This window comes from Phocoena sinus, chromosome 7 (genome assembly GCF_008692025.1).
Source record: "Phocoena sinus isolate mPhoSin1 chromosome 7, mPhoSin1.pri, whole genome shotgun sequence".
In the NCBI taxonomy this organism is placed as follows: domain Eukaryota; kingdom Metazoa; phylum Chordata; class Mammalia; order Artiodactyla; family Phocoenidae; genus Phocoena; species Phocoena sinus.
The window spans coordinates 36325333-36350883 of NC_045769.1; the positions used below are offsets into that span (position 1 = coordinate 36325333).

Genomic DNA, 25551 nt, shown 5'->3' on the forward strand with positions numbered 1-25551 from the left:
TAGGGATTTATTTTCTCTCAAGTGCTTATCATAAGTATTTAAAATAGAAAGATTTAGTAGAAAGGATCTTGATATAATGGAAAGAATGTGGGCTTTGGAGTCATAAAAACTTGAGTTAAATAGTAGTTATGCTGTTTGTTAGCTGTATAATCTTTGGAAGCTACTTAACCCTTTTTGTCCTCTGGTGTTCTCATCTGCAAAATGTGATGATAACATCTACCTTATCGGTTTTTTGAGAAGATCAAAGGAGGTAATATATGTTAAATCCTAGCACTGTGCTTCCCACAAAATAGGCACTTAATTCATGATATTATTATTTTCATAATTATTATTAGAAGCTATGTGCCTATAGCAAGCTGCTTAATCTTTTCCTGCTACTATTTCTTAATCTGTAAAATGGGGATAATTCTTACTTTATGGGAATAACTTGAGGATTAAATGATACAATGTATGAGTGTATTGATGTAGGACATCTAGAGCAATTCTACCTGACTCATAGTTGACCCTCAATCAACGAATAAGGGTGATTGATAAAAAAGGACTTGAGATCAAGTTACTTAGTGGGAATTTGGAGTCTTTAAATTCCATTGATTCGTTCAGTACATATTTATGGGGTGTCTGTTTTATGCCAGGTGCTTGGCTCAGTGCTACAGCTGCAAGGATGGCTAAGATGAAACTCCATGGAGTGGCCTACAGTTTAATGGGGAAAGGGGATTTTACATGAACTGTTTAGTAATTTACCTCATGAATAAATACCAGCATAGTGAGTCTTGGTGGGGGGGAATAGGAAAAGGGCTGTTCCATCTGGAGGTATTGTTGGAGTTGGATTTCAAAGGCTAAGCAGGAGTTCTTCAAAGGGTAAGAGGTGCCATGATATGGGGAAAAAATATCGGCTATGGCATCAGGCACACCTGGCCTCCAGTCTCTGCCGCTTAACACCCTTGTGATGTTAGGCAAGTTATTTAGCTTAATCGAAAATGGAGCCTCTCATATCTATGTCATAGGATTTTTGTGAAAGTTAATACAGTGAGAAAGTGTTCAGCTCATAGTAAGGACTTATATATGTGGGTTCTTTGCAACCACCTGGAATTTTGTCCTCTATCACAGGAAATTACAAAATGACCTCCACTCCCATGGGTCCATAGTTATACTGTCTTGATCTGGTCAAACCATGAATTTTTTTCACTTGGTTAAATCTTTTTTAGATCTTTGTTTTTAAAAAGTTCAAAGATTGACTATTCACCACTTCAAATTCAATTTGTTAGAACATTTACTTGGCTCTTTAGGAGTTTCATTCTCACTCATGGTCAGAGAAAATACTGTCCTCCTTCCTCTGGGATTCTAAACAAGAAATCCGTCTTTTTTTTTTTTTTTTTTTTTTGCGTTATGCGGGCCTCGCACTGCTGTGGCCTCTCCCGTTGCAGAGCACAGGCTCTGGACGCGCTGGCTCACGGGCCCAGCCGCTCCGCGGCATGTGGGATCTTCCCGGACCGGGGCACGAACCCGCGTGCCCTGCATCGGCAGGCGTACTCTCAACCACTGCGCCACCAGGGAAGCCCAGAAATCAGTCATTTTAAACTCTTTGTCATCTGCTTACTCTTGATAATGTCAACAACAATGGCAGCTTACATTTGGTTAGCAGTTTAGAATTTACAGAGACCTGAATTCATATTACTTCATTGAAGCTCTCAACAACTCTTGAGATGGAGGCCATTATGATCTTGTTTACAGGGGAGGAGATGGAGAGGTACAGAGGGGTAAATGACTTGGTCTTCTGATTCTAATCCAGTACTTCTAACTTGATAGCACACCTGCCTTTCTCTTTTGCCTGTCTTCAGATCCCATCATTCCTTCCAAGGTTGCCGGCATTCATCCTCCTTTTTCCTTTAGACTGCAGCAGTCTTGTTTAGTTCTGTATGGCCCAAGTTATGCAGCAGTCTCCTATGACCTAGATTCTGTAGCTCTAGGAAAGCTTGTACCTGCCTTTTGTTGATTTTGATAGATTGGTATTTCTCCATCATTTCTTGATGCTCTCCAGTGGCTTCTCACTGCCCCGTGAAGCAACTTCAGGATCCTTTTACATTCCCCCTCCAAACCACCAGTGATTCTTCGTTCCTTTTTAAATTAAATTTTTATTTATTTATTTTTGGCTGCTTTGGGTCTTCGTTGCTGCACATGGGCTTTCTCTAGTTGCAGTGAGCGGGGGCTGCTCTTCGTTGCGGTGTGCAGGCTTCTCTTGTTGCGGAGCACGGGCTCTAGGTGCGTGGGCTTCAGTAGTTGTGGCTCGTGGGCTCTAGAGTGCAGGTTCAGTAGTTGTGGCTCATGGGCTTAGTTGCTACGTGGCATGTGGTATCTTCTTGGACGGAGGCTCAAAGCCGTGTCCCTTGCATTGGCAGGCGGATTCTTAACCACTGTGCCACCAGGGAAGCCCCTGATTCTTCATTTCTTGACCTTAATTCCACCATCTTGTTGAGGTATGGAGTGTACTTAAGATGTGGCTTCTTTGAAGTGGAGCCATTTTTCTTGAAACATCCTTGGGCTCCTCAGCACCCTGCTAAGCACCTTCTACATGTCTTTCTAAAACAGCAGAAACCAAATTCTTCCATGATGGCTCTCTCTTGGGACACCCATGTCTATATTAACTCCATTTAAAAAAAATTATTTGATATACTTACCTTTGTGAGTTTATTCTTCTTTTCTAGATTTTGTGTGGCTTACATTACTCATCATTCATTATTGCTGAGTTATTTTTCAGAGTCACCCAGGCTTGAACTGAATGACTTAGATTATAAATTCTTGGGCTATAACGAGCACTGTCATTTTAAATTATTCTACGAGCAGCAGAAGCCAGTGTTGAGATGATAATGGTGATACTTAATATAATGTTTTTCTCTGTTAGACAGTTCATAGGTTTATAAATAATGGTTAGTCTTGGAATCTCTGCTAGCTGCAGCTTGTTTCCCACATTCAGGGTATGTTTCCATTTAGCACATCGTTACAAAATATAAAAACACCAAATTCAAATTGATTAAAAATTATACTGTAGAGGATGTGAAGATCTATTACAAGATATGACTTTTTTTTTTTTTTTAAGCATTTGTGATCCCTGCCCACTCCTTTGCCTAGCACCTTTTATTTTGTTATATTTGTTTTAGTAAATAGCCATTCAGGAAGATGGTTTTGCACAAAAAGAACGAAAATAAAGGCATGAAAGAAAATGTATGCACTACCATCTCCTTGTCTCTCCCTCTGAGATTTTATGTATGCTCAGCTTCAAAAACCAGTTTAAAAATAAAAAAGATGAGGGCGGTTGCAATCTGCTCCATTTTATGCAGATTAGGTATGGCCCTCAGGCACCTGCCAAATTGCTAATATGGCCTTCCAGTTGGGTCTGATTAGTGTCAATCCAGATCTCCTTTTCCATTGAAATAGAAATATATCTACTGGGAATAAGTTAACAACAGAGGTGATATTTTCACTAATAACCGTGGGTATAATAACCGTGTTTTACTTGGACAGTTTCTCAGTGTAGATGAAGCAGACTAACCTGGGCATTTATGATTTCCTTCACTCTCATTTGGCTTCCACTCCCTGAGGACTTTGGGGTTTCCAGAGTCCAGTGGGACTGTGACTTCCCTTTGTGCTATGATGACTTTGAAAGGTCATTTTCCTCTGCATTCCAAATGCAAAGTGTTATTGTCGGGTTTTTTTTTTTTTTTTTGGTAAAACACATTGGTAGGCTTTACATTTGCAAAAGCAAATACCTTAAATTGGCCAGAATGAATGTTTGTTTAAGGATACCCACTCTGGGCAATTGAATTTTTGGATTATTGCAACAGTTATTTTCAGTGCCTCAGGGTGAAGCATTAATTATCTTCCAAAAAGATAATTGAGACAGCAAATATGGAAATCTCAAGCATCTCTTATGACTCTATTAGAGCAGATTTTAAGAAAATATTTTGATAGCAATGATTGCATTTTGTAGGAAAAGAAGAATAAGAGGTTTGCATGACCAAGCAGGGGCTGGAAGTTCAGGAAGAAAAAAACTGGGGCCCTATCTCCAGATTTGGGTGCATAAAGAGTTATAGAAAATAGAGTCAGCTTTGTCAGTCATCTAAATCAAGCCCATTTTGAAAATTGCTGCATATTTAATGTGAGCAGTATCTCCTATGGAGTCATTTTGTAACTCAAATTATTTTTTTGCCAGTGGAGGAGCAAGCAACATATTAAATAGTTGACATAGTCTACATCATCATGACTAGACCAGAGAGAGAAGTAACTGTGCCCCAAATACTGTAGTAAGTTCTTTATGTGGATTTGCTTCACATGGAATGGTTTATGGATGAATAAAAAAATTTGTTTTTTAGGGCTCTTATTCTGGTTTATGATAAGCATTATTACATGCACCACCCCACCCCAACATTTTGCATAATTAATTAATTACCATCAGGTAATTCAGTAGCAGGGACAAGAATTACAAAGCTCTTGTTTCTAATTTCTTTATTTTACTTGGTAAAATGCAAATTGAATGCTAAAATTAATAGTCATATAGATGTGATTGGGGAAGAAATTTGCAATCAGTTTGAACTCAGCTCTTAGAACATAATCACGTTTCAGTATTACCATGCCAGCGTTTTTTTGAGCCTCTACTAAGTGCCAGTCATCAGGTGAGGGCACTCAGATGAATGAGATAGTCTCTGATTGATTAAAACTAGTTTTGAGATGTTTCCAAGTGTGTAAAAACCACAAACTGATAAATAAATGTCCATGGCCATTTAACTTAAGTACATTTAATGAACTGTGAATGATATGGAAAAGTATTTTATCAGAACTTAAAATTTAATAACTTATTCTTTGTTTCTGGTATGAAATAATTTTACTGTGATATTGGATAACTTGGTTAACTGCTTTCTTCTAGTATAGCAACATAACAATACCATGATAAACATAAAATAAACACCCAGTTTATTGCTGGATCATTATAAAGTGAATATGATAATATACTCTTGAACAGCTAAAGTGAGCATAAAAGGAAAATTTGGGCCCCTGAAAGTACATGCTGCTCATCAATATATGAAAGAGTAGACATGAAGAAAATCAGTCTTCTTGTAGTGAATATTTTCTGTACTCCTCCCATATATTGTAGAATATATATGTTAAAACAACAAAATAAAATAACAAAAAATGAAATAAACTGATTTTTTTTTTTTTTACATTTGACTTAGTGACCTATGTTTTTAAGATTTGTGATTTTTCCTTCCTGTTAGAGGTGGGAAGGTGATGGTGGCTTGATAGAATCAAAACGAAACACCACTCAAGATGTTTCAAGAATAATTGAATTAAAAGTCCACTTGATATCACAGCCCCTGTGAGCTTCTTTCCAGCCTTTTTTCTAATGGAACACAACAGAAATTTACAGTATTAGGTCTCATATAATTCCTGTCTTCTCCTTGTCTTCCTTACCAGTTTTTATTTTTTAATGCCCTGAATAAAAATAAGTCTGTTTACATTTTGAGGATCTTGTGTATCAGTGATTCCTAGGGAATTTCTTAGTATTTATAATTAGATAATTTTGAAATTTCAGTACCTTGCTCTTAATTTTCAGAATACTTCCTGAATGAATTAGATTTATTTACTTATGTGGGTTATGCTAGGGGCTTAGTTCATATACAAATATATCTTTAAGGAGAGGAAATTACTTATTTGTGGAGGCATAAAACACTATATTTCTTCTATTTTGTGCTATGGAAATGCAAAATTGATCTGAGTGTAACTTACTTTTCTAATAATTGTGTTATTGTCTTTCATTCACATAAAATAATCCCTGGGGAAAGCCACTCTTAGCTAATAATTTTAATGTAAAGAAGTGATGAGCACAATTATATTTATTCAGGTAGCAGTCCATTAGTAGTCTGTAGGCAGCAGCTTTGTTATTTTAGTTAGAAGTGCAGTTGGCAGAATGATATTCAGTTAAAAACAATCCTGATTGAGCCACGTTCCCTTTTTTGGTTGATGTGAAAGCCATTGTTGTTTTGCTCACCAACTGGCAGACCTTCAATTATCCTGAATTTGGAAGTTGTTTACCGTACTTTGAAAGTTTAAAAATGGGCCCTCCTTGAGAAACAAAGAGCTGGGTGCTTGCCATTTTAAAATTTTTTTATAGAAAAGTAGAATTTTAATGAAAGAAAAATCAATCTACCAATTCAATGTTGAGTTTATTTTCACAGTTTTGAAGTCTTAATGTGTTTTTTAAATGCTAGTAATCAAAGCCATCATTATTGGTCCCCAAAGTATTCGGGCAGTGTTTTGACTTAGTGTCAGAGCTGTGAGGGGGAGATCATCAGTAAGTCTCTGTGGGTGGGGTGGATTCCTTGAGAAGATTTGGTTTGAGGGTTTCAATCCCTCAGGCCTTTCTCCGTGGCTTCAACAGCTGTCTAGAATATCTGGTCTTCCTGGATGTCCAGGGTGCCAAGAGTGTGAGGGCTCAATTTTCTACCTGTTGAGGGTTAACAGGATGCTAGGGATGGAGTCCGGGTAGGAAACATCAGTTGAACCTGCCAGGTGAGCTAGTGCTGCCCATTGGCCATTGGCAGAGTGGCCGGCCCCCCTCCCTCCTCCCTCCCTCCCCCTCCCTTCCTCCCTCCCTTCCCCTCTCTCCTTCCCTCCCTCCCTTCCTTCCTTCCTTCCTTCCTCCCTTCCTCCCTCTTTCTTCCCTCCTTCCTCCCTTTCTCCCTCCCTTCCTTCCTCCGTCCCTCTCATATCTTTGTGCCTCCACCATCTGCCAGGAACTGTGATTACAGTCTAGTGAGTAATCGAGACAGTAAGTATTTACAAGTACAGAGGATCTCTGGGATGCTTTGCATCAGAGGGCAGGGGTGAGATGCAGTTCCTGACATCCCTCTCAGACTGCAGCCACTCCTAAAGATGGTAAGATTTCCTGCTCAAAGAAATTAAGTGACTTGCCCCAGGCACTGAGAGAACAATTTCCAAGCCCAGGCTCTTTTGACTACGTCAGGTGACTTGCCATGTTGGCCAGTGACATTTTAGAAGATTCACGTTTTTGCTTAAGTAAAAACATTGTAAAAAATGTAATGCTTATCTCTTTTATGTTAACTTACAATTCATGAATGCCAGCATATGTTTATGCAGCACTTTATAATTTTCAGTGCCATTTAGCTCATGTTATTTTATTATAATTACCATTTTTTGAGTCAGGCAGGGGAATTTTTGTTGGTGGTGGTTTTATTCTGGTTTTGCTTTTAAATCCCCATTTTATAGAAGAGAAAATAGGTGCCCAGAGAGGTTAAGTGAGTTCCCCATAGGTGCAGAGCTACAGCCAACGAGGTTCAGATCCAACACCAGACCTGGGTATCCTGATTCCCAGTCTGCTGCTCTTTCAGACAGAGTGGCTTTCTTGTTTCATGACTGTCATGCACACACTGTATTTTAGGCATCCTCATGCTTATGGGCCTGTAGCTAGGGTTGTATGAACAGTTAAACTGACACGGCCCTTGCCTTCTGGCAGCATATAATCTAAATAAGGTAAAGAGTTCCTGGAGTTTATGCCTATACAGGAAACCCTTTTCTTCTGCTATCACCTATTCTGCCCATGCCATATCCCGCAAACTTAAGGAGGTCTGTAACTGTGTTACAATGCACTCCTAACTCTATTTTCCTTCTCATGTGCCAGAACTTTCTCCTTTCTCTTTGCTTATCCTCCTTGACAGTAGTGAGGGTATTTGCTGGTGAGTTGGAAAAAGGGTATCTGGGAATCTCTTGGTTTCCTGCCCTTCTTTTGAGGAGAATCAGTGGATTGATCTTCTCCTTGCTCAGGTTCTCATTTTTACTAGACGCTTGGGCAGTGCTTCCCAAACCTGGCTCATCCTCAGCATCTCCAAAGATCTACTCTGGAGCTCCTGTTCCGCAAGTCCGGGTGGGGCCCACAACTGCTCTAGGGATAAACTTGATCTTGAATGCTTTAGCCATTCACTTAATATGACCACTCTCAACAGGACAGTCTTTACTAAACTGCAAATTCCTGGGAATGGGGAGGAAAAAAAATCCATTTCTGACCTTCCCCTACCCTCCAGATCATCTGAAACTGTTCAGCCCAGCTACCATGGGATAACTAGACATCCTGTCAGGGATAATTGTTAAGTCTGTACTACAGTTCGGTTACCCATTGATTCATATGGCATTTTTCTGACATGGCTGAATATTTTAGGGGGCTCAAATAGACCACTGTCATCATTCATCACCTTGTATGTTGTGACTGTAGATCTACCTTTTATTCACTTCAAGAAACATTTATCTAATGAGAGCATACCTCACATGTATTGGGCCTTTCTCTTCTTTAGTATAGCCGTTAAAATGGTAGTGCCATATTTAAAAGTTTGGTTTGCCGCTTCTAAATACATTTCCAAGAAAACGGAAATCAAGGAACTATCAAAACTTCTTTGAATGTAAAATATCTGAAACCTGCAAACCATGTACATTTTTAGATTTAATAGTAGAGTATATGTGAAGATGTACTGAAAGTAAAAATTATTAAAATGTTCTTAAAGGAAACTCCCAAGAATTTAAACAAAACAAAACCCCTCCAAATTAATAGCAGTTGCCATTTTGTAATCATTATAGCTGTATTTGCTTCCATGTTTTGTAGTTTCTTAACAAATTACTGTGAAATTAGGTTAGTTGGAACATGAATAAATGTACAACATAAATGAGTATACTTTTGCCTTCATATTATATGGCAGCATTTTCTTTGATAATCGACATGCCCTCATAATATTGCCCTTAAGATCAGATATTATATAACCTTAAATTATAGGAAACAGAATATGCCTGAAGGACAATTCTGCAATATATAATTGGGAGCATGCAGTTGATAGAATTTTCAAGGGTGTTGAGCCCAGTGACAAGGTACCTGGAAAGCTGGGTCCTTAGGGAAAATTTGTTGCCACATTTGAGCTTCCATCTGAAAAAAATACATGTAATTAATTAAGATGGGAAATATTCATGCATAACTGTATTTTTAGATCTTCAGTGCATACTTCTTACCCCAGAGGATGCAGAAACAGTGGCTAAACCTAAGTTATGGATCGCATCTGCTAGAATATAGCAAAGCATGTTTAAAAGAGTATACATTTCCCCTGTGTCTTTGATTATTGAAGATACTTTAGGGGGACAAATGCTAGAGGAAAATCTCTTTATGCAAATGTATTTCTGAGTTGAAAGGAGGAGAAGTTTGTTTGTGTTACCTGCCAAAATTAATCATTTAATTCTAAACTCTTTCAGATAATGATTAAACTGAGAACAATAATAAGAAAATATATACCAGATGAAATAGTTTTTAAGCAGTGGCAGAAGCTTAGAACTGATCACAAATAATTTCTCATAACGCTTTTCTTTCTCATTTGTCCTATTCCCCCATGTAATAGTTTTAAATGGCACTCTTATGAAATAAATAACTAAACACCAACCATATTTTTTTCATATCCTGAACAATATTTTGGCTGTTTTTCAGAAGAATCGGAATTCTGAAAATTAAATAAAGGTTTCTAAAATACCAACTTCAGAAAGTTTTATTTAATTTGTGGAATAATTTTGTTCTCTCTCTTTTTTTTCAATAGGATCTTTATTAATTTAGTCTAGTTACTTAGTGCTTATATTAAATAATCTAATAAAAGTAAGGGTTATAACATAACGTTTCCCAAATGTGAAGCAGCATCTATTACATGAGACAAAATCTTTATGCTGCAAAATGTAAAAACCATGTATAGAGTTACAAGGCATCAAATGGTACTGTATGTATTTTTTTAAGTAGAACATTTTTGTAGCATAAGGGGGTAGTCAGCTCAAGAAAAGATTGGCAGACAGCTGTGTATCACTATAGTTTATTCAGAAAATGCACTAAAATTCATATTTCAATTTTTCAAGGCCAATAATATTCCTTATGATCAAGTCTCCTGATACAGATATGATTTAAGATTAAAGTTAATGTCCTAAAGAGTAGAAACCTACCTTCTTTGTGTTTGTCACTAATACCCAAATTGCTGCAGGTAGAGCTTTCTCTGTGTGTTTGTGTGTGTGTGTGTGTGTGTGTGTGTGTGTGTGTGTGTGTGCGTATTTTTAGATAAATTCATTTAACCAGTACAGCCTCAGTATTTATTCTGAATTGTCAAATCTTCTGTTTTGGTCCGGTGTTTTCTTTTGTATTGTTATAAATACAGGATTAAGTGTATTGTAGGTTCCTAGACAAGTATGTTTTGAGGTTTCGTTAATTTGTGTAAGTTATAATGGTACTTGAGTAATGTAAAATGCTGGAAGAATGCTATTTCATTTACCATTTACTTTTCCCTCAATACAAGACATTTGAAATATAGATAGTCTTTAAAATAAAAACTGAATATGTAGGAGTTTCAGTAAATTGTACTGGGGTACTGCTAAGCTGTGGATTAAAAAAGGAAAATATGTACACTTCAAAAACCATTTTTGTTTTGCCTTTTTTCTCTTTCCTCATTGAAAAGTCATTCCTACCACAGGTTTCACAGTAATAACTACAATTTATGTCCTTATGCTGCTACAGTTTGCTGATATACCACAGTCAGGCCACAGGTTAGAAACACAGGCTGAGTTATTATATACTGCTGGGTAGTGATTTCCTGTGAACTGATTTATGGATAAATAATTCTATGTTCTTATTATATAGGACAGTTTTTAATTTCTTTAACAAAGCATAGCTGAACAACAGAAAATTACACGCTATAGCATAGGGACACGACCACTCTGAGGAGGATAAACAGATGCAATCAATGTCATGAGTTCTCCTATTTTTAAAAGGGGCCTCATCAGCAGTTGCTGTATTGTGGAAATAATACCGCTAACCAGAAGCCCCAAGGCTTAGTTACTCTGAGACTGGGATTTTTTTTATTGATACTCTTTTGCTGAGATCTTTTCAGGGAGTTAATGAAATGTATAAACCCAAGCCTTTAGATATTAAAGCTAATGTCTCATTTTTTTCCCAGGCTGAGTTTTCATTTTGCTTTGGAAATTAATGTTAAAATGCACCTGGAATAAAAGAAAATTATTCATTGAGCTGTTCTACAGGAATACTGCTGATATCTTGCTGGTTTCCTATATCTGTCTCACAGATAATCTGTGGGCTTTATCCTACAATATACCCAACATATACCTGTTTTATCAGCATCTATCTGTATGCTACCACAAACCGTGAGAGCTGTTGTCCTCTTGTACTTTATAGGTGATCTGTTGCAGGCCTTCATGAAATAAATATTTCTTGTATTTGAGGTACAGGGGATAAAACTATCATTTTGGTTTATTTTAAGAACGGTTTCACTTAGCTATGTGTTTAGCAATAATAAGCTTCTCTACTCAGTTGTGAGCTCCATAATTATAGGGATAGTGTGTACTGGGTTATCTTTGCATCTTAGTGACTTATGCTGGAGACACAAAAGAAAAATCTGTTAAATGAATGACGATTAATGCTTAATACAAACCCTTGTGATGTTTTATTGCTTATATTGTATTATCGGCACATTTTATTTATCACTCAGAAGTGGTCGACTTTCTAAAAACTTGAATCAAATATTGATGAACTGTAACGTGTATTATCACCACTCTTGTTTTCACATAGTTAGAGGTATGAATGGTATGAATGATGCATCTACTGAGAAGAGTATTTGGTTTCTTTGAGATAGGCTATCAACTGATAAAAATAACAAATACATATGAACACAAACAGCTATTGATATTTCTCTTTGTGATACGTCCAGTCTGGCAGAATACTGCATTGAAAGAGTGAAAAACTGGTTTCCATTATTGCCTCTTTTTAATTTTAGACAAAACTTGCCTCCATTCCCAACCTAATTTTATGTCACTAATGGGAAATTTACCTACAATTGCATTTTTTTCATTTGGTCTAAAAGCATTACATGAAGAGTGGATTGGTCCTCTGTATTTTAGTGAACAGATTTGTCTAGATATAAACAATTTTATTTATATTATGCTCAATTCAATCATGTTAACATTTGTATGAATTTCAACCCCAAAATAAAGGCCCATAATTTGGGACTCAAAGACCTTGAAATTACATCTTTAATAATCCTCAGCACCAGGCATTTTGTAAATGTTCACAGATGATAAATTCTTTGGAAATAGGAAAGATGATGTGGAAAACAATGTTTATGTCTGAAATGGCACTGTTGAGGGAGAAGATTTTTTTCCAGAGAAGCTGTCTCTTCAGGCCCTGTCACCTGTTTGCTCATTGGTCTCATATGTTCCTTTGTTTAACATGAAATGTCAAGACCCTGCCCCATGTGTGACTGTGTGATTGGGCACTGGCACACGGGCAGAGCTGAGTAGAAAGGATATCGGTCCAGTAGTTAGAAGACTTGTCAGCTGAAGCCCTGGGGCCTGGTTCTGGCTGTCACCCACAGATGTCCTTGAAAGCTCACTCTTCTCTGATCTTCACCTCACTTTCAGGTGTAATACTGACCCCGTGCTCTCCTCGTGAAGCTGAACTAATAGTTTGGAAAAAAAACGCTTTGTAAACTGTAAAGTAACATAAAGGGATATTGTGATAAAGTAAGCTCCTTCTAAGATACACAAACTAACCAAGAGTATTTACTGTGCAGTCGTATAGAGAAAGGAATTACTTCAGGCTGGGTTGATCAGAGTTGGAATTATTCTTGGTGCAGAATTTGAAGAATGTGTACGATTTCTAGAAGTGAATGCATGGGATCAGTACTCCAGACAGAGTGAGAGTGTGATATATATTCAGAGAAGAATTGGGAATTGCCATTTATTGAGCATGTACTGTGTGCCTGGCTGGGCTTGAGTGTGTATGTGTGTGTGTGTGTGTGTGTGTGTGATCATCATTAGTTTTCCTCATATTTTGGATTGGGGCTATAAAACCTACTCATGGAGTGTAAGCATTAGAAATAATTCTGTATACTTATAGTTATGCTGTTTTTATTGAGATTTCTCCAGCACTGCGAGTCAGATATCCCCAGTGGGAACATAACCTCTCTTCCTTCTTTGTTCGCCTTCACTGTCCTGAAGCATTTCTTGGGGTCCGTATCCCTCCTTAGAGGGAGCCGGGAAGAGGCTGTTATAGTTGTTAGATATACCTATCTGGATTATTTCAGCTCTTTTTTTTCTCCCCTCAGAATGCTTCCCTTTTTTAATCCACCTGAATTCCAGTATAGGTTAATCATCCTAAAGCTTTGATGGTGTTACATCTACACCCAATAACTTTCAAAGATCTGTTTTCCCCTAACTTTTACTGAGCACTTCTTGTGTGCCATCCCACTGCTACATTCTGATTCTCATTTTAAGCCTCGTGGCAACCCTAAAGAGTAGGCACTGTTATTATTCCCATCTTACAGGTAATGGAAACCAAGCCTTAGAGAGACCAACTAAATAACTTGCCGCAAATCTTGCAGCTGACAAGCAGAGGAGGCTGGGCATGGACTCACCTCTGACTCCAGGCCTTGCTCCTGACCTCTGACCCATATGGTACATTACTGAGTTGGGCATCTGAGGCCTTCCACACTTGGAACCAAGATCTTTTCCAGTCTTAGCTTCTGAAGTGCCTCACACTTGAACCAGTATGACTTACAGGCTACTAAGAAGAGCGAGTGATTGATGTACAGTCTTCCTTTGTGATTTAAAATAATGAGGGCCTTTTATAGGCACTTGACTAAATTAAAGATTAAATGATATTGAAGTCATCCTTGAGTAAATATTTTTGAAATAAATTGACTGTATCTTTCTTTTAGGGAGCATTAAAAGATGTCTAAATAATTACTGTAAATGATTAATTGTTGGGATTAATGATATCCAGGCTCTGTACTAAGGGCTCTACATTCAATCTACACAGTATTCCTATGAGGTCAGTACTTCTATTGTTCCATTTTACACATGAGAGGACTGAGGCATAGAGAAATTCAGTAACTTGCTACAGTTACATGGTTAGTAGGTGGAGGAGGCAGGCTATGAACAGAGGCAATTTGGCTTGGAAGCCGGAATTCTTTGTCACTATGGTCTACTGCTTCCCATTTTGATTTCCTCAATTAACACTTGACACGAGCCCAAGAAATATTTTTGTCTATTTTATATCAGGGAAGGAGGACTGTATTTCCAAAGAGGGTTATTAATACTTTAGACACAGACCTTATTTGGAGGAAAGGCTTATTAAAAAGAGTTACTCCAAGTCCCTGCCAGGCTGGAGGAGAGCAGCCTCTGGACATCACTGTCCTACCAGATCTGGTTCCTGCAGACCCTGGTAGGTAGTTGAGCAAAGAGCATGACTTCTAGGTGCAGGTTAGTCAATATGGTGCGAAAAAGAAAAAGCACACGCACTTCCCATTGCCTGAAAATAGCACATGTCAGCAGCTCTCTTCCAAGATGTAGAAACCACCCTGTAGCAGCTGCTCTCTGTGGAGGCATTAAGTGTTGTGAAGACACCTGTATGTGTCTAATTCCAGCCCAGACAAGTCTCCTTCCAGCTCATCAAGGTGGGGAGAGAATTTATCTAAATGGAGATTACTATTTTCAATAGAGTGACTTGTCTGTCATTTCCTGTAGAGATTCTTCCCCCTGCACCTTTTTTTAAATTGAAGTATAATTTACATACAATAAAATCTATGCATATTAAGTGTTCGGTTACATGGATTTTGACAATTTTCATACCCGTGCAACCACCAGCCAAAACTAGAAAATCCCCTTTATGTCCCTTTCCAGTCATGCCCCTGCTGTCTGGAGATAGCCGCGTTCTGACTTCTCATAGATGAGTCTTGCCTGTTCTTGTATTTTATATAAGTGAAATCATTCAGAGGTATTCTGTTGTCTCTGGCTGCATTGTGGTATAAACTCACAGCGAAACACTCCTCAGCAGTAAAAAGGAATGAACAATGACACACACAACGGCACGGATGAATTGCCTCTAGAGTTATGCGTTAAAGTTAACAGGATTCATTTGCTTCATGTTCTTAGTAACCAAAATGACCCACAAAATTGGCTTCTTCTGCTTGCCTATGATAGTGTGCAATTGCTGACTTCATTTTTTTCTCCATCTAATCTCTTATAATAAAATATCATCTTTAGAAGATGGTCAGTTTATACTCAACTTACGGGCTATCACGATAATGATGTTTTAAGGGGATTAAAATTGTGGAGTGATCTTTTAAAAGAAGGAACTATGTTAGACATGTTACGTGGTATCTTTTTAGTACTTTCACATGTCAGAAGGAGTAAAGGAAGCGATGAAGCAGACCCAGCCTCTCCTGGATGGCTGTCCAGTGGGCCCCGGATGTTCATTTTCATGACTACTACATTTTCATGACTACATGACTGCTGTGTGCTGTGCACTTTTCATTGTCATGAGAGAGAATGTTAGGAAAACTATCCCCACAAGAAAACAGCTTTTCTTGGCAAGTGAAATATGACTTAGGGAGCCAGAACTGGAGACATACGGTGCTATGAATGAGAGCTGTGTTACTTTACTGGATCTGAGTCCAGGCACTATTTATACTACAGCATATTCAGCACCAGATTGTTAAATCTTAATACTGAAACAGGGCATCATTTTAATATTTTTGTTCTGTTTATTCCCTGTTTTCAAGCATTATGTCAAGCATTGCGCATTCATCGATTTCATCTTGGACAGGACGTGTGCCCTGACCAGAAAGTTCATTTCCTATTATTGAAATTTCGGCCCATAGCTATAAAGCAGCATTTTGTGAAGCTTTTCAAAGTTCGCTTGTGTATACAGGTGTTCTGTCTCTTTGGTGATAAAATATATTTTTTGAAAGGACAGTGTAGTTGGACTCACCTGCATTGTCAAAAATAAAAATGCTGTTTCTCTTCTATCACTAAAACATAGCTGTTTTGGATATGGGACAATTTTTGATATCCTGGGGACCATTGGATTTTTCACAGCATACGAATAAAATGTCTGTTACTGTGTTGTTTGTGAAATGGGCTTCTCTTTATTTTTCTTCATCTATGTTATATGCACCCTGTGCACCGGATAAGATGGGTCCATCTTGTGAATAACTTAGAATTTTCACCACGTGTTGCTGAAGCTGTCCCATGAGTCTGCCCAAGTTTGACCAGGATTTTTATTCTCTCTCCATTGTCACGAGTGTTTACCATATGTAGCAGGAAACCCGCAGGGAAAGGGTACCACTGTCACTGTAAAAAGAACTGAGGAATTAAAAAAGAAAAAAAAAGGAAGTTGAAAGCATCTCTGCTATTTCTGATCTGTGGTCAATCATTGTGCTATGGAAAACAAGCCCTGTGCCTCGTGAAATGTGAATCTGGAAGTGAACTCTCACTGCTTCTTCAGCTCCAGATGCTATTCGCACTGGGGTTCACACCACAACCAGGATGTGACTGTGTGTGTGCTGAGCCCACACACAGGAATTTTCTTGTACAATTCAAAACCGAATCTTATATTTACTTAAGCCTTGCTTTTTTTTTTTTTTGTCTATGAAATCAGCAGTTCGGTATATTTAGCATCAGTCTTAAGTTAGACTGTGAAACAAGACTTTGGGGGAAGGAAGTAACCGTATGGTTTTCTAAGTAATTTAAGAAAGAGGAAAACATAAAAAAACTGATTGTCCATGATTAAACCTCATCCTTTCATTCTCATCTTCCTGTATAGTTAACTCAATTGTCAGCCAGAAAGAAAGAGTCTGTTGCACTGGGTTGTAAAATATCTCTGAGTGGGCCTTGAATGTTGACTATTGGATGACCTTCCTAACATTGAACAAACAATGGGAGGGTTTAATAAATAGCAGATATGTGTTTATTATGTTTTTCTTCCCTGTGCAGGAATAATCAAGCTTGGGAGGTGGAACCCTCTCCCCCTCAGTTATGTGACAGATGCACCCGATGCGACAGTGGCCGACATGCTGCAAGATGTCTATCACGTTGTGACGTTGAAAATCCAATTACAAAGGTGGGTGTCTCTGAACATCTGCCCTTCCTAACTCTCAGAGCTGCTCCATTGATCATAGAGTCGCTACAGAGATCAGCTCATCCTGTCTTTGTTAATTTCTAGGCATTGGATGAAATGAAAAAAAAAAAAGAAGGGGGGGGCCGTCACCAGGCATCTTTATAGTCCACATTCCAACTGTTTTATGTTTTGTTTTCAGAAGCAGTGAAGTGGTAACCTAGGGGAAGCTTGATAAATCATTAAAAATCTGCAGCCTTTAAAGGGGAACTTTCCACAGCCCCTAATTTAATGAGCCCTCTGGTTAAATGCTTAGCACATAATATTTGAAGAATAAACACCTCTGCTGTTTCAGGCTTGTGTTTGAGGGGTGAGTTTGGTGCCCTTGTAGCCTGCTTACCAAGAAGCTGCTGGTACTGGACGCCTCTTGCTTTCCTCTCTGGTGGCCTGCAGAAGTTCTGGGGATGATTTCTTTTTTTCAGATACAGCATGCAGAACAAATTATGCCTCTAAAGAATCTAGAGTTTCTCTGCAGAGTCTTGTATCGTGAAGTGCCAGTAGCTCATGTGATTTAATGAATATTGTCCTTTACTGTAAAGGTTTTGAATCTACCCCTTTTGGAGAATTTACACTGTAATAGGGACCCACCAATCCTGTCCATGTCTAGGAATGCTTTAATGTCTTTTCTTTAGTTTTTTTGTTAGCGAAGTGACATCTCTGGATTGTTCTATGAGGGTGAAGGGTAGACCTTCAAATTTGATGAAGTATTTGTTTACATTTAACCTTAGGAATGTCCAATAATTAAGTTTAAATTGTGGAAGTTTATAATCACACTGTCATGCCATTTCTATCAGTAGATTGGAGAAATCCTATTTTAAAAAATTGGCATTTCTTCATATCCGAAGTGACCGGTTTTCTCAGGCTAGTGTGAGAACCAACTGAAAGAGACCGTGATGGGCTCTGTCAAGGTCCTAGAGAAGCAGTTTTGCTCCCTTTCCCTCATTTTGGGCCCACAATCAGCCCTGTTCTTTGGTGGTTCTCCTAATGCTTCACAGGACCCAGGGGTGACTGCTGTACTCTTCATTTAAGGGTTTGCATGTCATTCGTTCTTGCTCTGTTTTCCAGTTGTTCGAAGTTGGAAGACTTGCCTGCGGAGCAGTGGAACCACGCCACGGTCCGCAATGCCTTAAAGGAACTGCTCAAAGAGATGAACCAGAGCACATTAGCCAAAGAATGCCCTCTCTCCCAGGTCAGTGTCTTCAGGAGAAATGAAGAAGCCAAGGGTGGGCTGTCTGGCAGGAGGGGCACACCTGCTCAGACAGCTGTCTTTTATTTTATATTCACACTACATCTTAGGTGGAAAAAAATATGGAGGTTGTGGTGCTTTTTTTTGTAGAGGAGAACTTATCACTTATTGAGAGCTCATATAGTGGGAGTCACATTAAAACATTTTACACTCACAGTCTTTAACTTCTCACGTATGTCGTAGGTATCAGTGTCTCCATTTTATAGATCAAGAAAACAAGGCTCAGAGAAGCACTTTACCTGCCTAAGCTTCCTGAGCTGGTTAAGTGGCAGGTTGCAACCCCAGCTGAGACCTCCCTTGCCAAAGCTCAGGCTTCAAATCACTGTGTTACTTGGTCAATGAAATGGGCCAGCCATGCCAAACCCATCTTAATTTGTTTTTATTTGTTTATTGAGCCTTTTCTAGGTCTAGCAGAGAGAGATGATCTTTGCATCATACACGCTTGTAGAGATTTGAGAGTGAGTTCACCACATGAAAATGTACCACAAGAAAAAGTGATACTCTGTTTTTACTGAACTGATCATAAACTAAAACAAGCCACAAAAATAAGAGATTGAGAGGATCAAAGGGAGGAACAGCAGAAGAAAGGGCTTGCGGTTCCATTTGTGTTCATGGGTGAAGGCCCCACTTTTGCTAATAAGATAATATTTTGGTGGCTATGGGGAGTGGCTTAGAACTGCTGTGAAATGAACTCAGGTTAACATTATTTAAAGCCATGAATGGAAATCCATTTTCTGGTGTGAGTTGCTACACTTGATTTAAGACAGTAGACTACATGTCTGTCAAATTCAAGGGAAGATGACAAGAACCATAGAAACTTGATGTGTCCTGAGCTACGTTCCGGGATAATAGTCTTTGGGGCCTAGCAGGAAGCCTAGTGGTTAAGAGCTTGCATTGTGGAATCAGTCAGATCTGGATTCGTGTCCTGGCTTGCAAGCTTTTGTGACCTCATCTTTATAAGCCTGTTTCGTTGTGTGTAAAACCAGGAGAGTAATAGTTCTAAGTCATATAATGAGGAGTAATGAGATAAATCACATAAATTCTTGGCCTGGTACGTCGCATACAGTGATACTCCATAAATAGTACCAGTTGTTATTCCTGAGACATGATATTATTGGTGTGAACTGAATAATTTTTATATACGTCTTGGAGAGTGTTTTGGAATTGAGATCCTCTGAGACAAAGCCTGCTATTCATATTTTTGCTTCCAGAAAATCAGGACGGCATGTACCTGAGTGGTAGATTGAAGGGGACCCCATCAGTTACATCCCTACTTTTGTGCTTACAGCTTTCACATAGGCCATTTCAATACCTACCTGTAGGTATGTCCACAGGTGCTAAAGCTTGTTGCTAGAATTTTGATTTATTCCAATGTGATCGCTTATGAAGTTCTAAAAATAAATATTTTGAATTATTCTGATCATATACAGGGACTGGATAAAGAACAATATAGGGAAAAAAATTTTCAATCATTTCTCCTAAATTTTACGATTAGTCACAATTAATTTTCTCTTGGATTTACTTGAAAGTCAAATTGGGCTTTGCCTAGAAGTGGACAAGCTCCTAACAATATCACCAATTCAGAATTTTATCCAGGGCTTTTGAGGCCTATGGGAATTTGGTCAGAATTGATCTATTGTGATTATTAGGTTTGGTTATAACTATAAAATGTGGCTAGAGGGACAGCCTGAGCGGAAAGAACCCACATTAGGGGCTGAGCACCCTGAGCTCTCATCTCAGTAATTTTTTTGTTTGTTTTTTTGGCCATACCACGTGGCTTATGGGATTGAACCCGGGCCCCGGCAATGAAAGCACTGAGTCCTAACCACTGTACCACCAGGGAATTCCCGAATCTCAGTTCTTTTATGTTGAATGTGTGATCCTGGGCAAGCCCATCCACGCTCAGAGCCTCATTAAACTCGTCTGTAAACTGGGCATGATTGTATCCACATAATGTCACATAATTTGCAGGGTTGTCTTGAGATTCAAATGAGAACATCTTTACCCCTGCTGTAAAAATCCTCCTTTCTCCCCCATTTTCTGTTCTCATTGCTTGCCCACCTAGTTGCCCAACCTAAAAAGTTTCTTTGCTGTCACTCTCATATTAGATATACTGGATTCTACCACCGCTGTATCTAAAATCTTCCTCCTTTGTGCCATTGCCTTGTTTAGACTTTTGTCACCTCTCATGTGAAATATTTTCAGTCATCCCGCATCATAATCTTTCTCCCGCTACCTGCTTCTCCAAAGCTAACGTTGTGCCATTTCCTCGTCTACAAGCCTCCAGAGACTCCCCCTGCTCAGCCTGTAGGAAGAACAGACTGCACAGCATAGCCCGTGTATACCGTCAAGATGCCACTAACCTGATTTCCCACCAGTCGCCTTCCTCCCTCTACCTACATCCACTCTGTGCTCCAAACCGTGCAACTAATTGTTCTGAAACATTAAACATTGCTCAAACTTCACCAAAATATTCCCAAGGGTGGGAGCAACCTAATTAGTACCATTAGCACTTCAGGTCTGACAAAGCAACTTCTTATGTTACTTTTACAATTCATGAAAAGTAATACACAGTTTACTCCATATACCTGTGTTTCTGCTCTTTTTAAAAATGCCATAAAAATCGCTTTCCCTGTTAAATTATTAACCTCCCCTGTGCACATGAGAGTCGTCCTCAAGGGAGATGTACGATGTTAATCTGTGGCTTTGCTGGCCCCTGCACACAATGATGGTGACCTCAGAGTCCTGCAGTGTGACACTACCTTGCTTTTGCTGTGCGATTTCTCTCGACTAGCAGGCACCACTCTCTTCTGCTTGAGGAAACCTTTCAAATTCCAGCTGGAAAGTCACTGCTGGTGAAGAAGCCTGACCTTCTGATTAAAGTAGTTGCTTCTTCTACTTTTAGTAGCCTTTTGGACACACCCCTGTCACAGCACTTATCACAGCCTGTTGTCAGTGTTATCTGCCAGTTCTTGTCACTTACTGGACTGCCCAGATAGCAGAAGCCATCTCTTATCTCTGTGTTCTCAGCATTCAGTACAGTGTATATCTTCCATGTTGTTACTCTAATGCAGGAGTTCTAAACTTTGGCCCAGTTGAGCTTTGGGGCTGGATATTCTTAGTGGTGGGAGAATGTCCTGTGGTCCTGTGTGTTGTGGGATGTTTAGCAGCATCCCTGATCTCTATCCACTAGACGCCAGTAGCATCCCCCCTACCCAAACCCCCCGCCCTGTGACAACCAAAATGTCTCCAGACATTGCCAAGTATCCTTTGATGGGAGGAAAATCACTCTTGGTTGAGAGCCACTGCTCTCTAATGTATTAATTTAATAAATTCAATATTAAAATGTTTTAGAAAGTTTTATAAAATGTAAAGTTTTATTATTTACAGTGTTCTTGGCAGCTCTAAAATGTTTTGAGTGAGAAACAGTGAATACAGTACTTTGGTGGTTGATGCCCAGTACATTTTCAGTCAAACAGGGGCTCGGTTCTGTTGCTTAGATATGGAGGAGGTTTGATTTAGGCTTCCGGTATGCTGTGTGATTATGGAAAATCTCACTGGGGGAGTCCTTCTCAGCCAGCACGGGCATGTAATGTGGGCACCTGAATTAATCCTATGGCTGTTACCCTGAAACGTTCTGGATTATTCGCTTAAATTGCATAGCTGGATTGCATTTTGGTGTGGAGATAAGCTCACTCATTTTGTTGGTGGTTGTCATAGAATAGGTGCATACATTTTTGTTCAATCTGTGCAGTGTGAAAGAGAATGACTTTTTGTTCTGAGGCAGTGAATCAGTAATTAAAAAATGTATTTTACCAGCTTTAGTGGGGTCCCAGTTAAGAGTCAGGTACTTTACAATGGACTGGGGGTGCAGTGGTGAGGATGAGAGAGAGATGAAGCTTTCAGTGTAGGAAGAAGAGAGTGGGGCACCAAATACTACTTCAAAGCAGAATGGTAGACGATTGGGCTATCTAAGATATTCTCAGTTCATGAGTAAAAGATGCCTGTTTAACATAATTCTCCCTTACTACCCCCAAGCCAAACCATATTAGGTATTTCCTCACTTAAGTTGGGCAATTGCATAAAAGAATGATTTAGTGGCTAGTATATATTTTCTTGAACATCCCAATGGTCTACATTTCAAAAGAGCAGCCTTAAAGGCAGAAGGAAAGAGTGAAAAAGTCCATAAAAGGGCAACAATTGTAGGCTGAGGCATATATATTTAAAGGGAGGGAAGTCATGATTTAGCTGTATTCTCTCTGGCCAGGTGCTTGGAAAGTATAGGTTGTGTTTGTGTGTCTGTGTATTTATTTTTGATTTCACCTTTCAAAATGTGTTTAAGTGCTGACAGCCTCTTCCTTTTCCTCTGATGTCCCCCTGAGTCACCACTTCCAGCCTCTTCCATCAGCCCGTAGTCTGTCCCAAGCATCCTAATTTCCTATACTTTAGACCCAGGTCTCCCTTATTAAAATGGTCTCTGACTGTTCCAACTTGAAAACATTATGGACACACCTTTCTGTGGCTCACTAATTTTTTTACTGAAGGAAGAGTTAAAGGATAAAACCCCAGGTCCTCAGGGTTTCAATCCATTAAACTAAGAAGAGCTAACAGTGCCTGCCGTGATCACCTCATAGGTTATTAGGATGATCCAATGGAATGACAATTTGCAAATGTAGGCGCACCTTCCAGTGTCCCCCTGCCTCCCCTCCTAACTTTATCTCTGCGACACTAGACATGCTTTAAAAATTTTTTTTTGTGGTAAAAATACATAACATGAAATTTATCATTTTAATAAGTTTTAAGTTTACAGTTTTTAAGTTTACAATTCAGTGGTATTAATTACATTTACATGTTGTACGACCATCACCCCCCCCGCCCCACCCCGATCTATTTCCAAAATTTTTCATCGCCCCAGACAAAAGGTCTGTAACCATTAAGCAATAATTACCCATTCTTCTCTCCCCCAACAGCCCCTGGTAACCTCTGTTCTGTTTTGCGTCTCTATGAATTTGCTTATTCTAGACGTCTCATAAAAGCAGAATCATAGAATATTTGTCCTTTTGTGCTGGCTCATTTCACTTAGCATACAGATACGTTTTTAAAACAGCTCTGTCCCATGCCCCTAGTTGAGGTTTTATTGCCAAATATTTGAGGAGCAAGATGACTGATGGGAGTTTTTGAACTGTGAAAAGGTTACTAGATTTCCAGTATGATGGTGATGTAGTGTTTATATAGTCTTTTAAAGACATAGATTGTAAGATAATGATTTCTGTCATCCTAGGCAAGTCTTGCCCATTTGGGGATCATTAAAGGAACAACTTAAATGTACAATATGCCAAAATAATAAGGCAGTGAAATCAAGCAGCCACTTGGGTCAATAGAAAAGAACAAATTGATCATGTGCTCATCTACAGACAAGTGGCTGATCAACTGCCTGGACCAGTATTGTCTTAACCAGTTGCCAACTGTTCATTTCATTTAATCTTAAATTCACGGGTGTCGTGGGGATGCATCCTGTCCCGTGTGAATGAGGTGCCAGCTGTCCATTTCAGTTATTTTCATGCAAGGTTGTTTTAGATCATGGCCCCACCTCATGAACTTTGGTCAAAGAGGGCTCACAGGTGACAACTTCTAAATAATTTCCAGTGGGTGATTGAGATGACCATCTGAAATGATTGCATGGAGAGGAGAGAGCTGGCGTCCGCTGGCTCCACCTCTTCTGTGCTAGGCCTTCTATGCAGACCAACTCTGAATCCTTACAGCCTCTGAGGCAGGTATCAGTATTCCCCTTTCACAGACGAGGGTGCCCCTGTCAGACAAGCAAACCATTCGTCAGTCCCCTAGGGGAGGAGCTCTCGAATCAGCCCAGAGGAAGTGTTTCTTTCAACTAGAATGGCAAAAGCTTTCCATTCTGATAGTATAACTCAGAAATGAGGATGGAAAGGGACAGTAGAAAGTGGCCAAGTACCATTAATTTCTCATGATAAAGTAATTCCTCCAAATTATTTTTTCCCTTTCCTATAACCTTAATTGGAGTATCATTATGATCTCATGTTTAATATGTTATTTAACGTATTACCAAGCAGAATGACAAGGCTGAAAACAAGCAAAGAATGCATATATCATTCATTGCCTGCCTCATGCTCTGTCCTCTGTGTTCAGGTGGGAAGGGGGGCCGTGAGATGCCAGCTTCTCCCCCTACTTCTTGCTCAGACAGGGCATTCTCACCTATGGACCGCGTAACCATTCACTTTGGTTTTAAAATGTTCTCTTTTACAGTGAGTGTATTATGCATCTGAAGTTTAGCTACTCTTAGTATTTTGCTGTTCAAACAAATCTCACTAAGCCAAAGGAAAAGTGGTGAGAGATACACAATTATTTTATCTTTCTTTTTTTGGGGGGAGGAAAAGGGGATGCTCAGATCTCTGTCTTTCCAAGTATATTGTACAAATCATCTTAACCTGTGTTTATTGTTTTGCTTTTTCTATTAAGTTTTAAATTGCCTTTAGGTTTCTTAGCTTTCTCTGATTCTACACTTCTTAACTCATATAAGGGGCTGAAACTTTTTGTTTTATTTTTTGTCACCTTGTTTCTTGCTTTGTCTAAAGCATTGGTTGCAGAATCCACTTGGAGCTGTGCTAGCTGATGGAGATGGTGATGAACATTTCCCATGAAACAGTGTGGCCTGGTGGTAGCATCTCTTTGTGGTGCTTCCTGATGCTATTTGACTTTGGGCAAGATGCTTCTTCATTCTGAGTTTCTGAGCCCTTGGTTTGAAAAATGCAACCATACTTATAATCACAGGTGACATCTCTTTTCTGGGCTAGTCAGAAACAAATAAGTGAGTTTAAAATTTGTCTCAGGAGGCTAAAAGAAAATTTATTTTTCTTAGCTATAATTTCTACTTAGCTGTAAAAAGTATTAGTAACAATACTATAATATTCTCTTGCAGTTGGCTTAGAGCAAATTCAAATGAGCTAATAAGCTTGGCAGTAACTAATTCTGATATATTTTGATTCCTCAGAACCTTATTTTATTAAAAAATAACTTTTAAATATAAGTGGCAGATGTGTCAGAGTGACTGCAAATGAGGAAACTTAGATTTTTATCCCCCATCTACATTCTTCATATTTAAAATTTCATGATTGATTACAAAGAAGCCTGAAACTTTCAAAAATTTTTCTGTAGTTAGGAAGACATGTTAAACCTTCCTATTTATTTTAATACGTAATATTTTTCATAAAATAGCTTTGTCTACAGTCAC

At 38.9% G+C, this 25551-nt stretch overlaps 1 protein-coding gene across 1 annotated transcript in view; it reads left to right on the top strand.

The window, feature by feature from the left end:
- Nucleotides 1-25551, top strand: part of SATB2 (SATB homeobox 2) — a 190299-nt gene that overhangs the window by 57510 nt on the left and 107238 nt on the right. Inside the window, exons 4-5 of the mRNA XM_032638309.1 lie at nucleotides 16861-16987; nucleotides 18107-18230. Coding sequence (XP_032494200.1) covers nucleotides 16861-16987; nucleotides 18107-18230 — 251 coding nt within the window. The remainder of the gene's footprint in view (nucleotides 1-16860; nucleotides 16988-18106; nucleotides 18231-25551) is intronic.